Genomic DNA, 13,544 nt, shown 5'->3' with positions numbered 1-13,544 from the left:
CACGTTAAAAATAATATACTTATTCGATGTTTCAAAAGATCTGCGATTTCTTTTCACACCATAAACAGAAGTCTAAATGAAGCATGGGGTGGGTGTGCTGGGGCAGCACCTTTAGTCCCTTGGAGGGGCACTCCCTTTAGTCCTTCCCTTCCCCTGGGAATTCTACCCAAGCATATGTCAACACACTCGGCCAAATTTAACAAATACCTACGGTTAAAATGCATGATTTTCATGAGTTTTTCAGAAATACTAACAATAACCTTTATGATGATTAACATAGGCTTTGTTCTTCAATTGTTTTTCAGTTGTGTCCAACTCTTCACGACCTGTTTGGAAATAACTGGAGTATTTTGCCATTTCCTTCAGCTCATTTCATAGATGAGGAACTGAGGCAAACTGGGTTAAGTGACTTAACAGGGTCACATAGCTAGTGAGTGCATGAGGCAGACTTTGAACTCAGAAAGATGAGTCTTCCTGACTCCAGTCCTGGCACTCTACCCACTATGCCACCTAGCTGTCTTGTCCAAATAAGATACTCCGATTCTTAGATGACAGAAATACCCATTCTTTCAAACTGATGGGATTTACCAAACTTATGCTCTGCTGACACGGCCCTAGAAAAACATTGTAAATTTCACATTGTGATAAGGCACTATGACAAGATCTTATTGGAAGTACAAATCAAATAGTCAGCAGCTATTTTCAGTCAACCTGAGGAGAAAACATTTTCCTTACATAATGATGATCCCATTATCAATGGAAAAGGAATCTGAGGGCAAGCCAGCAATGTTCCAAGCTCGGATTTTCACAGGTTCTCCTAATGAGCTTGTAAGAGAATAATCATCTGAGCAAGGGATGTCTCTTTCTCTGCATGACAATGTCCATTCATCAGTTTGGTTCTTTTAGAAACAAAAAAAAGAGCAAAAAAGTTTGGATATTAGAAAAATTACAGTTTAAATATAACATATGTCTCTGGATTAAATATTTCAAAAATTATAATTTTCTAGTTTATTACAACATATGTTTTAGTTTGTATCACAATAAAAGGGTTAAAAAAGAAATATATTCTATTCCTTTTTAGGATTAAAGGACTTACGTAAAGCCTAAACCACTTAATATTAAAGTTGGTAGAATCTTGTGCATACTGAGAAAAAATAATTACCAACCATTATTCTAAAGCCTTATCATTTTATAAATATAATCTTGAGATTACTGCATTTTCTCCATAAAATATCTTTGAATTATAAATATATTTCCTCATGCATAATGTATTTCAGAACTTAAGTAGTATAACACTATAATGTAAGTGTAAATTCTTTTTTTCAACTTTGTCACTGGTAAAGGAAACAGTTGCAAAAAAAAAAGTTTTTTTATTAGCCACAAATCAGTGAAATTTATCTGACTTTTCTGTTTATCATAGGGTAGTTTTCCCTCTATTTAAAATTTCAAAAGAGGAAACTATTGGCTCCTGAAACATCCCATTCCACTTTGTTGTTGTTGTTCAGTCGTTTGAGTTATGTCTGACTTTGTGATTCCACTTGGGGTTTTCTTGGCAGAGATACTGGAGTGATTTGCCATTTCCTTCTCCAGTTTATTTTATAGATGAGGAACCTGAGGCACACAGGGTTAAGTGACTTGCCCAGGATCACACAGCTAGTAAGTGCCTAAGGCCAGATTTAAATTCAGGAAGATGAGGCTTCCTCACTCCAGGTCCTGCATTCTATCTATTGGGCCACCTAGGTGCCCTATTCTATTTTTTAAATAGCTCTTATTATTAGAAAGCTTTTCCTTTGGGTGGCTCATGAATACCTATACTTCTGGGTGGTGCAGTAGATAAAGTACTAGACATGGAATCAGAAAGACCTAAATTCAAATTCAACTTAGACACTTAATAACTCTGCCCCTGGGCAAGTCACTTAACTGCTTTCTGCCTCAGTTTTCTCATCTGTAAAATGGGGATAATAATAGCACCTACACCCCATAGTTGTGAAGATCAAACAAGATATTTATAAAGTGCTTTGTAAACCTTGAAGTGCTTTATAAGTGATCATTATTATTAACTTGTTTTTTTAAATAATATACTAATAACTGTATTTAAATATAATTGGCACCCATGTGTTCTACTTTATGCATTTAAAAACATCATTCTGAGAAGGGTTCCATAGGTTTCACCAGACATCTAAAGGGGTCTAAGATACAAAAAAAGGTAAAAATCCCTGCCATAGAGGAAATGTGACTTTGTCTCTTTGCAGTTTCCACCTATACTACAGTTCCTGCTTCTGCCCCCTGGGATCAGGATATTCACTGAAAGTATTAAATCCCCCTTTCTCCATGAGCCTCTTCCAATTCCGGTCTTGCTAGAAGAGTTGCCATAGTTATTTATGGCATTACTGAATAAAGTAAAAACATCTGTTCTTCAATTAATGATTTTAAAAAACCAATTTCAACCACCATATCACCATGAACCCTGAGTGCAGGACTTGTAATCAGAAGAAAAGAGAGTTTAAATCTTGTCTCTGATGCTTGCTAGCTGTGTAGCCACAAACTTTCTGAATCTCAGATTTCTCAACTGTATGTAAGGCCAAATCTGGAAAAGACTGTCAGTCATGTGTATATAATAATACTGGAATGTGATGAGTGGCAGGGAAAGATTTTGGTGTATTTGTTAGAGTTATGAGGGGCCCCTCCACACATTTCCCGAGGTCACACATTTTACTTATAAGTATCTAGATTTCCCACTGATCTATCTATTTATGGCAGAGTATGCCTCAGGTTTATGAGAGAAATGTTTTATTGCTACTTTTCTTATTATACTACTACACATTATCAAATACCTTTACTAGGAATTGTTTCCTTTGGATGATCAGTAAAGGCAAATACATCAGTGGAGACTCATGAGTTATGATTTTGAATGGATATAGACCCAGAGAATACCCATATGAGCTGAGGGGAAGGTATCCCCTTGTCATCATGTATAAAATGGGGTTTATAGTACCCACCACCTCACAGTCTTCAATCCAATAAACATTTATTGGGCACCTACTACATGCCTGGTACTATGCTAAGATCAATATGAAGATCAAATAAGATAACACAGAAAGCACCTTACAAATCTTAAAGCACTATATAAATGTCAACTATTAGAATCTCTTTCTCCAGACTCCTTCAGTACCCTGGACCCTGGACCCATTAAAGCTTTTTCTGAGTACCCTGTACCTGCTATGGATCTTTCCTGTAGCTCATTCTCAAATTTGCTAAAGCTACTTTCCTTTGCTTCTTTGGTCTTACAAACTATCTGGTCTCAAAAAGCTAAACCATCTTAAGGAACTGCATTTCCATTTGTTACATCCCAGGCAGTTCTAGCCTCTTTTTGTTACTTTGGATCAAGAGAAGATGGAAGCCTGAGGGAGAAGCAAAGGTAGGTAGGGGAATCAATTCATCATTAAGACTTTAATGACCTTCTTATCACCGAAAATTGTGGGGAATTAAAAGGAAGCAAAGGAGACATAGGCCTGTATGTAGTATCAGTCACTGATGAAGTTGAGTGATAAAACAAGCATAACTTAGGGTTCTCTCTTTGGGAGATGCATTATGAATTCTCCATTTTGCCAATTTCTCCCTTAACCATTTTAGCACACATCATCCTCCTTTCTCTCTCAAAAGGGTACCACCATTAATTCACTCCTATCCTCTATCTTCCTGGTCAAAAACAGACATATTTTATTCCTCTCACGAGATATGAAATAAACTTATACTTTAATATTTTATTCTTTTTACTTTTTTGTGAGCTGTTCTTGAATGGAATACTGCAGACACAAAATTTTCATAATTGCTACTATACTGTAGAGTATTCCTGGCAGAATTGAGTAACTGAATATTCTAGTTGTTGAACTTTTCTGATTAAGAATTATCATATACACCATTTATGGTCTCCTTCAAGAGTCAACTGAAGCACCACCATCTACAGGGGCCTTTCCTGGTCTCTTCAGCTACTAGTGGCTTACACTGTGTCTAATTTATAGATGTTTTATATATTTGTATATGTTAGAAAGAATGCTTCACTAGAATATAAGCTCTTTGCAGGCAGGCACTAGTTTCCTTTTGCGTTTGTATACTATCAGCTTGACACACTGCCTGGAACTTTGGAGGCACAGAATACCTGACCAATTGTTTTCATTGTGTTTTGTTGTATTATAGTTGCATGACTGGTAGCAAGAACAAATGGCTAAAGGTCTTCCCGAGAGGCCCTAAGGAAGTGAATTTAAGGGACTCACATTCTGTCCCTTAGGAGGCACACTGCCGCTAATACAATAATGTCAGAAGTTGGAACTGGGCAACAAAGTGCTATACTGATCAATAACAGATCCTACATATGGCATCAGGAAGAACAAATACTAGCCAAGGCCTATTATTTTATGACCATGAGGTAACAATAAGTTTTGGCATATGGATCAAGACAGAACCCTAGAGCTAGAAAGAAACAATTTCCACAGGCTCAAGACATTATTTGATATATCCAGAAAAAACAACACATGCTACATATTTGGAGAGTATAAGCAATAGCATGTTTTTTGAAACTTATATGCCTTGAGTTTTAATCTCTGGAAGGAAATAAAGCACATCTAATGGTGACTGATGTTTCATTTACCCATTAGGAATCCAAAAGCTTCTATAGCTGTTGAAGTATTTTGGAAGAAGCGTTTCTTTGAATGTGGATCCCTTTACTAGGATCCATTATGGCCAAGGTAGAGTCTTTTAAAGAAAACTACTCCAACAAATATTGGACTTGACAGTTATCAAAAAGTCTCAAACTATATTTTTCCATCCTCCAAAGAGACCCACAGCTTGAGCTTTTAACTGCAAGTTAATTAACATGCCAGAAATACCAAGGCCTGAACAGAAATCTCAGTGGAATCAACATGTGGCATTCCTAGTGCAATGTGTGCAACTTTACTTGGAATGATGCTACAGGTTTTACATCACTTGCTGAAGGTTGGACTAGAACCACACCTATTAATTTGTGCTTTGTAGTCTCAGAAAATGGAGAAGAAGTATAGACACATGATCAGTATCTTGACTGAGAGATAGGTAAAGTAAACCTGCTAGTCAGTCATTTCAGCTTAGAAGAAATCCAAAAGGTCTCAAAAATGAAATTCTTAAGATTCAAAGAGAAACCATTCTGATGAGGAGGAAAAGAGGGAGATGTCAAAAGAAATTAATATGAATATATAACAACCTCATTAATCCACTTAGATTTCTAAAAGACATTTATGGAATATGTAAGCAAAGGAAGGCAAAGAAGGATGAAGAAAGAAATATGGTACAGTCTAGTGATGACAGTGTCAGGACTGCTGATGTTCAGAATGAGAGGAGTCTAGCAGGGAAAGTTAAAAACAAAAAGGATCCTTTTTAAGTTCTACTGGAGAAAAGAGGCTGATAGAAGAAAATAATGGAATTTTGCACGGGGTGGTTGGGACAATGATGTAGAAAAGGCAGAGGGAGTTTGCCAAGGAGAATCATCCTTGGACTAGAAAAGAGAGAGCAGAAATAACTAACAGGGAGAAGGAAGGTGAGTATTTAGTTACCTTTGATGAGTTAAAGTAACCATAAACAGAAGAACCACATATTCAGACATCTAAAAAATTGGCAAATATGACTGCTGAGTCAATGTCAGACATCTATGAAGGATTCTGGAGAATGGGAGAGTGAGAAAATATATACCAGATTCTGAGATTATTTGATAAGATCTATTGGGGGGGGGGTCCAGGCTGGCAATTTTATTGCTTTAAGAAACTCCTAGTGAGAAAACTTCCTCTACCAATGCAGAGTGGGCAGACTGGCCCTTGTAATCTTTTTCTAAAATTACTTTATTCATATTTTCTATGCCACATTTGAGTTCCCAGTTTTCTCCCTCCCCCTCCCTAAGGTGGTAAGCAATTTTATTAATTTTTTTAAATTTAAAAAAAATTTTTTTTGGCAAGGCAATTAGGGTTAAGTGACTTGCCCAGGGTCACACAGCTAGTAAGTGTCAAGTGTCTGATCTGAGATCAGATTTGAGCTCACATCCTCCTGACTCCAAGGCTGGTGCTCTATTCACTTTGCCACCTAGCTGCCCCAGCAATTTTATATAGATTATATATATATATGTAATCATGTAAAACATATACCCATATTAGTCATATTGTGAAAGAAGAAACACTGTTCCTGTCATTTTGGAGAATAATTCTAAATTGACTTTCATTGTCAATTTGACTTATGCTGTTAACTGATAATAGGACTCTCATTATAGGTGGTAGGTTTTTCTTTTTTTCTCTCCTTTTCTTTAGGCCCTTGTAGTCTTACAAAACATCTGAAGTATTGAGAAGTTAGGTGACTTTCCCAGGCCCTAGGTCCACTGCGTGTCAGAAGATTTCTCAGGGCTTTCTGACTTCACTATTGTCTCTCCCCTACAACAGACTAATTGCACAAATAGTACTAACAGTACAAAAGCAAGGAGCCAGAATGGGGACTGGGGCTTGGAAAATGATTGCAGTGTGAACAGTCAAAAAAAATGGGGAGTGAACAGCAAAGAATTTGGCATTTGTTTTATTTTTTTAATGTGAAAATCCACTTATTTAGTCAGGCAATTGGCAGAGACATACCCTATTATTTTTCAGAGTTTAGCACTCTATAGCACAACAAAGCAGCTGTCAGGACTCTATCAAGACCAGGGGTACTTGTCAATTATTTTAGAGAGCTAAAGAATGCATGGTATGTATAGAACTTTTATTGAGTCCAATTAGGAAAGCCAGACCCATTAATAACTTGCATTTTGGATGTAAAGTAGATATTTTGACAGTTACATAGACTCATTCAAAGAATGAATGCATGACCACTAGGACAATATAGCGGACTGAATGGATCTGGAGTCGTATTGATGTGAATGTCTCCTCCTACAATGCTGTTCATAACCCATCCATGGCTGCTCATCGTGTGAGACTCTTGTCCACGTCCGAGTCTACTACAGGGGTCTATCCAACATGCTGGAGGCCTTTCTTTTCTCCTGACATTATAACAATGCCAGTGGAGCACAAGGGCTCTCTAATGGTTAGCCCTTACTTTTGTCACATGAGTTCATCTTTTTTCCAAACATACATGTCCTTTGAAGGCATCCTTTATTTTGGTTCTTTTCATAGTCCCTCATTTATTACATTACAGCTCGCTCAGACCCACCCCGTGCCTTTCCATTGCCCTCAAAGCCATATTTGATTTTAATTCTTTAGAGGCTCTATATCTTTCAGTCAGTTGTGTGATAGAAAAGATGAGGTCTACTATGGAATACATCTTGCAGAAGCCTGTCTATATCCTATTAATGCATCCATCAAAGATGTCCTCCATACACGTGTAGATTAAAATCATGATATTTTTATACATGAGGAAAAGTATGAATACACATCAGTAACTGATCTTGGTTACCTTTTAAAAAATTAATAAGNTCCATACACGTGTAGATTAAAATCATGATATTTTTATACATGAGGAAAAGTATGAATACACCTCAGTAACTGATCTTGGTTACCTTTTAAAAAATTAATAAAGTCTGAGATATTTTCCATGCCTTTTGTATCTCCCCTCCCCTCAGATACCTTGTAAATTGTTCCTTCAGCACCCCTCTTAATTGGCCTCCACCATGGATCTCTATATACACTTGGTCTGAACCAATTGTTTTTCTAATTCTCTTTAGTGCCTTTCCTACTTTAGCTGTAAGCATATCTGGGGACTATGCTATTAAGGTCTAAGGGTAATGATTCTACCGTCCTTGGGGGTGAAAAGAGTTTGTTGTTAATTTTTTTTGTATATCTCTTCCAACTTTAATGTTTGTAGTCCTTCTGGTTTCATCCTGAAATGCCGTTAGCATGACTTTGCTTTATTAGGTCTCTCAATAAACTTTCTTTAAATTAAGGTTTTACCATCTGCTTTTCTTCTGGTGTATGAGGTGATACAACTTGTAAATCTTCAACAATCCTCTGTAAGATTTTACCAATGAGTTTATATTCTTAACCAATGTTGTGCTTGGCTATCATATTTTACTCATTGGCAAGTAAAGTCAAATCATTGCCGACTAAAGCACTTTTTAGGCTCTTTTGCTTTCATCGTGGTAATCAATTTACATTAGTTGAACTTCTGCCTGAAATTATTGTCATCAGTTTCTGTCATTTCTTCACAGGATCAAAAGATCATTTATTTAAAGCTGGAAAAGACCTTAGAAGCCACATAGTCTAACACTATTATTTACAGATGAGAAAATGAAGCCCAGAGGGGTTAAGTGACTTGTTCAAGGTCACATGGGTGGTAAGGGGCAGAGCAAGATTTAGAGCAAGGTCTTTTGGTTTCAAGCCCCCTCTATCTAGCATTTTTATCAACAACTTGTTTAAATAGATCAGATTGTAGTTGTTTTAAGTGCATATCTTTTTCTCGTGCTCATTTTTTCTTCTAGCTTTGTACTACTTTTGACCTTTGCTCTAACAAGTTGGTAGTCTACTTGTACACAGATATTTGGTTCAGGAATGACTCCTACATTTCCGTAATAAGTCATTTTCTGTCTGTTAAGATATAATCAATTTTCTTTTTTGTGATGTTATTTATGACTCATTATATCCAACTCCTCCTGATTTTTTTTCTCAAAGAAAGAATTATTGATGCAGAAGTGTGAGAATTCTGTATTGTTGTTGTTCATCCATTTTCGAAGAGGACCAATGACATCACAGGGTGATGTCTTGACTTGTGAGTGAATTGGATTTAACTTAGGCAGTCTTTTGACTCTTTCATTCCTTATTCTTGATCCATATTTTCCAACATTTTTGCATTCTCACTTATTCTAACCCTTGTGTTAAAGTCACTGAGTATCATCCTTATGTTGAAATTGGATGGTTTTATCAAGTTCTTTTTACAATTTCTTTACCTCTTCATCATAAGCAATAGATACTGATGAATAAGCAGGAATTATTTTCAAGGTAGACTTTTTTCGCAAATATTTATTATGAACATTGCAAAACAAGATGAAAAAATACCCCATTAAATGGTCTTGTTACCTTTGGCCACACCATAAAACCAACTCTGTCAATTCCTTTATTTGTCCTCAAAAGAGAAGTTGTGAGCCATCCTTCTACTTAGATACAACATCCTTCTATCTTATAGTATGGTTATAATGAAAATGACAAGACTGATCCAATTCAGTTCCTTCAGTTGTACATCCATCCATTGGTCATTGGGCAGGGATCTCCCATTTAGAATTAGCCCAAGAATCCATCGCCTAGTGGCCAGCTTACTAGTGATGAGCCTCTCTAGGCTGGTTCTCAGAAACAGAACTCACACTGTTTTCAGGTTTCATACTCAATCCCTTTCTAACATGGTAGAACTTGCTAGAGTTTGTGCTCCACTGGCATAACTCTTGAAGGTCACCAAGCCACACTGAGGAATCAGGAGTTTGAGGAGGAAACTAGAACAAATGATTTTCTTATGAATTAAAAGTGTTTGCACTTAACTCCAAGTGCCTGATATGCTGAAAGTATGCTGGTTTACTTTACTACAGAATTAAGCTCAATAACTTCTCAAATGTGCACAAGACAAAAGGGTGAGCACAGAGTTCTTGTTACAGGGAATTTTTTTTTCTAAATTAAAATATCAGAAATGGTTATTTTTCAGCTAAAATTACTAGGCTTTTAAAGTCAGCACCCACATACAGTCTCCTAGAGACTACCAGATTGTGACATTTTAATTTGGTAGGCAGAACCTTTTATCTAAAAACATGTTTCCTAGAATTATAAAGGGAAAATCAGCAGATGGGTTTGCAATTTATAAAGAAAATTTATTTTAGATCGCCTTCAAAGCTGAGGAAGAGAGGAATAAAGTAATACTGCTATTTTGTAGCTTTAATGCTTCAGTGGATCTGATCTCATCAATGTAGATATTCCTTCTACCGGTACAGGATGAGATACTACTACTGTTTACACATTTACCTATTCATTCATTCATTCATTCATTCATTCATTCATTGAAGCTTGACTTATGATTTCAAATGCAAGAGAAACTCTCAATGAGGAAACTCCTTCTACTAATGCAGACAGGCATATGATGTTCAACCTGAAACTCTGGAACTTAAACCCAGGTTTTCTTAGCTATGAGGCCAGTCCTCCCTGCATTACGATAGTGATCATTTATATAGTGCTTACTGTGTGCTAGGCACTGTACTGTGTACTTTACAATAATTATCTTATTTGATCCTCACAACAACCCTGGGAAGTAGGTGTTATAATTATCCCCATTTCACAGATGAGGAAACTGAGGCAGAGGTTAAATGACTTGCCTTAACTTTAAATCACTATCTTGCTATTATTCTTTCATATTTAATATTTTATGAAGTCTTACACTGGTGGATAAAATAACTGCTTTTTTGTACATGAGTAATAAGTGATAGAATATAATCTTATCTCTAGACTCACTTAAAGCACTTTTTAAATAATTGCAGAAGCAAAACAGGAAGATGGAGTGATATATATTTTATCCTATTTCCATATAGTTTTAATTTCTCTTGTCATATATTTCTATATTAAAAAAACTTTTAATTCCATGTAATTTGAAAGTATTTGGCATGGTAATAGCCATGAAAAATATTATTTTTAATTTCTTATGCTTCAGTAATATGTCCTAGTGATTGTAGATAACAGATCTCTCTATTAAGGACACTTATAAGGACACTTAAGGAATGTTTATTTGTTGAATTCTCAAGGATATTTTGAACTTTGTGTGAAGTCTAAAGTTACTATGGGTTTAGGCTTTTTCTTTTTTGTTTTTGGTGAGGCAATTGGGGTCAAATGACACAGCTAGTAAGTGTTATGTGTCTGAGGCCGGATTTGAACTCAGGTCCTCCTGACTCCAGGGTCGGTACTCTATCCACTGAGCCACCTAGCTGCCCCAGGGTTTGGGTTTTTGGCTGTTTTTTTTTTTGTTGTTGTTGTTGTTTGTTTTTTTGTTTTTGATTTATATGAGAATAATGAGCTTCTGGGGTATAATTATAGCTGTCTAATCATGTCTTCCTAGGAATTTAGGAGATGCTATGTTTTTAAACCTATAATGATACAGTTTCCATTGTTTCATCACATAATCTGCATCAGTCAATAAGTCTGGACTCCTTAAGGATAACCTTTCTGTAATTTATAGTGGCAATGACCTTATCCTGAATTGCTATCAGAAGTCTGTGTTTCTACATACAAATTTGCATGACTTACATATCTGTTGAACATTTCTTTGTTGACAATGGCTGAATTGATGAGGATGTAGCATGTACTCTATAAGTATCTGTGAAAAATGGCACATACTTAGTAGCCTACTTGCTCCATAAAGATGTCATTTTCTATGTGCTAATTTATTCTTCTCCCTGTTTTGACTTATAACTATAGATGAAATAAAGCCTTTAACTGACTTGGGTAAATTAGATCTTGGATCTTGGGTGCTTCATAGGCTCTACTTAGAAATAAACCAATTTTGATTATATCCAACAAGTTTAATGGAGTAATTCTGAGTTTATCTTTCACTATTACTAACTATACACATTACACTATTACAGGTATTTTTGTTCCAAAAGTATTTCTATTTTTAACCTTCTGATCACATGCACTGAGAATATTTATCAATCTTCTTTTTTAATTCCTTTTCTTTTTGATGAGGAAATATTAATCTTTCTTTAGTTGGCTTGGGGTGATGATCCCTATGTTTAATTAACATTGTATGGGTTTTTATTTGGACATTTATATTCATTGTTGTCCATCTTACCATGCCAAAAGCATACATTGAGCCTGGAATTACATAGTATTAATGATCAAATGAATTCTTTCTATTAATTTGACTTTGGGATGTCAGTCTGTTTCTTAACACTAAATGTTGTGCTATATGGCTTTCTTCTAGACAGAGTAATATTTGATTTTTCTTGACCCAACCATTTTTAAGTATCACCTTCAACCACTATTTCAGCCTGATCTCTGGATCCAAGCTTAAAGTCTTCAGTTTCTATCCTTTCTTGGCACAAATGAATAGTTTTATACATAGGGTCCAAATGATATGTTTATATCATATGTAGAAATTTCCATAAGATCAAATAGCTATTTAATGAGTTTTTCTGTGGAGGTACATAACTTGATATTATAATGTGATTCATATTATGATATAATATAACCTCCTATTGCACCAAAAGCCATATTCAGTTCTTTTCAGGAGTGATGACAATGGGTTGAAGGATAGCAGAATCATAGGAGACTCAAAAGGTTTTCCTAGAATTTGTGATGTTTTATATCAACTGTTCTTGATCTTACTGAGTTTGGAGTGTGTTTTAAATAGCAATTGTTTTCCATGTGGACATCAAATATTCTAGTATTCTTAGCATGCTTATATTCATTTTATATATTTGCAGTATGTGATAAAGCCTGACTGAGTCAAAGGCTTTGACATAATCAATAAAGATGGTGTTAAGTGTTACAGACTTTTATATATCGCTTACATACGACCATGACTTGTTCAATAATAACTAAAGCAATAGGAATTGCTCTTCAAGCTTCTGGGGGCATTTTGGCACACCATCTTCACTTCTCAGCCAATATTTTTTTTTCTTTTAAGTGTTTATATATTTTTGAGCAATATAAGTCATATTTTATATAAAGTACATAAACATGTAAGTAGTCAATGTTTGAAGGGTTCACTAGAGTTCTCATCTTTTGGTAATAAATACCTTCTGTTAAGACACAGTTTAAAAAACACAATTCTTTGTTTAAAATATACTTCATAAATGTAATGTCTTTTGTTAAGAAATCTGGGGTAAGGCTCGCATCCAAAAGGAATCTGGTAAAATGCTTTGCTAGTAATTAACACATCACTGTGAAATGCTTGAGCCAATATTTATAGAACTTATGCAGATCTACTGCTTTTCCTGTTTTTCAGAGAAACTAGAGGTTCAGGCATCTTCCTTGAGGTATCATCATTGTCCAATACATTGATGATATACAAATTCCATTTTCCTCTGCTCCAACTTAGATTTTTGTTATGTTGAACTTCTTTCAACAATTTAAATGACCTGAAATATTCTACACTCTCCTTTATATTTCTCTTCTAGTTCTTTTATTTTTCAAGTCTCTCTAGTGTAGTTTTTTATCGATGTTGAACTGTTTATTTTGCTCTTTGAGCTCCTTTTATTCCTTATATTACCTTAATCTTTAGGCTTTCATTCTGCATTTTGCTTTTTTGGTTGTCTTCAGCTGAGTAATATGGTCAAGATTTCTACAGTATGTACCAGATGGATAGTGATGCAATCTTTCAATGACTTTTCACAAGTCTTCAATACTGACAAAGGCTACAGCATATATTGTTATATACAGGTTCTGAAATATTTTTGTACTGTCAAATATTGTAGAAGCATGAATTTATTCATCATACTTAAAGAAGATAATATTTTAAAATTATTTATTTATTTTTTGTTTAGATGCTCTGTTATTTGGATTTGCATCATCGGACTCAAA

At 35.3% G+C, this 13,544-nt stretch overlaps 1 protein-coding gene across 1 annotated transcript in view; it reads right to left on the bottom strand.

Annotated features, from left to right (window-relative positions):
- DNAH7 (dynein axonemal heavy chain 7) overlaps nt 1-13,544 on the bottom strand; it is a 265,553-nt gene that overhangs the window by 98,609 nt on the left and 153,400 nt on the right. The window contains exon 42 of the mRNA XM_027866000.1: nt 736-899. Coding sequence (XP_027721801.1) covers nt 736-899 — 164 coding nt within the window. The remainder of the gene's footprint in view (nt 1-735; nt 900-13,544) is intronic.

Source organism: Vombatus ursinus, unplaced genomic scaffold (assembly GCF_900497805.2).
Source record: "Vombatus ursinus unplaced genomic scaffold, bare-nosed wombat genome assembly UNPS02014779.1, whole genome shotgun sequence".
In the NCBI taxonomy this organism is placed as follows: Eukaryota; Metazoa; Chordata; class Mammalia; order Diprotodontia; family Vombatidae; genus Vombatus; species Vombatus ursinus.
Note: the sequence above shows the minus strand (reverse complement) of the source record. Positions and strands in the feature narration are given on the sequence as shown.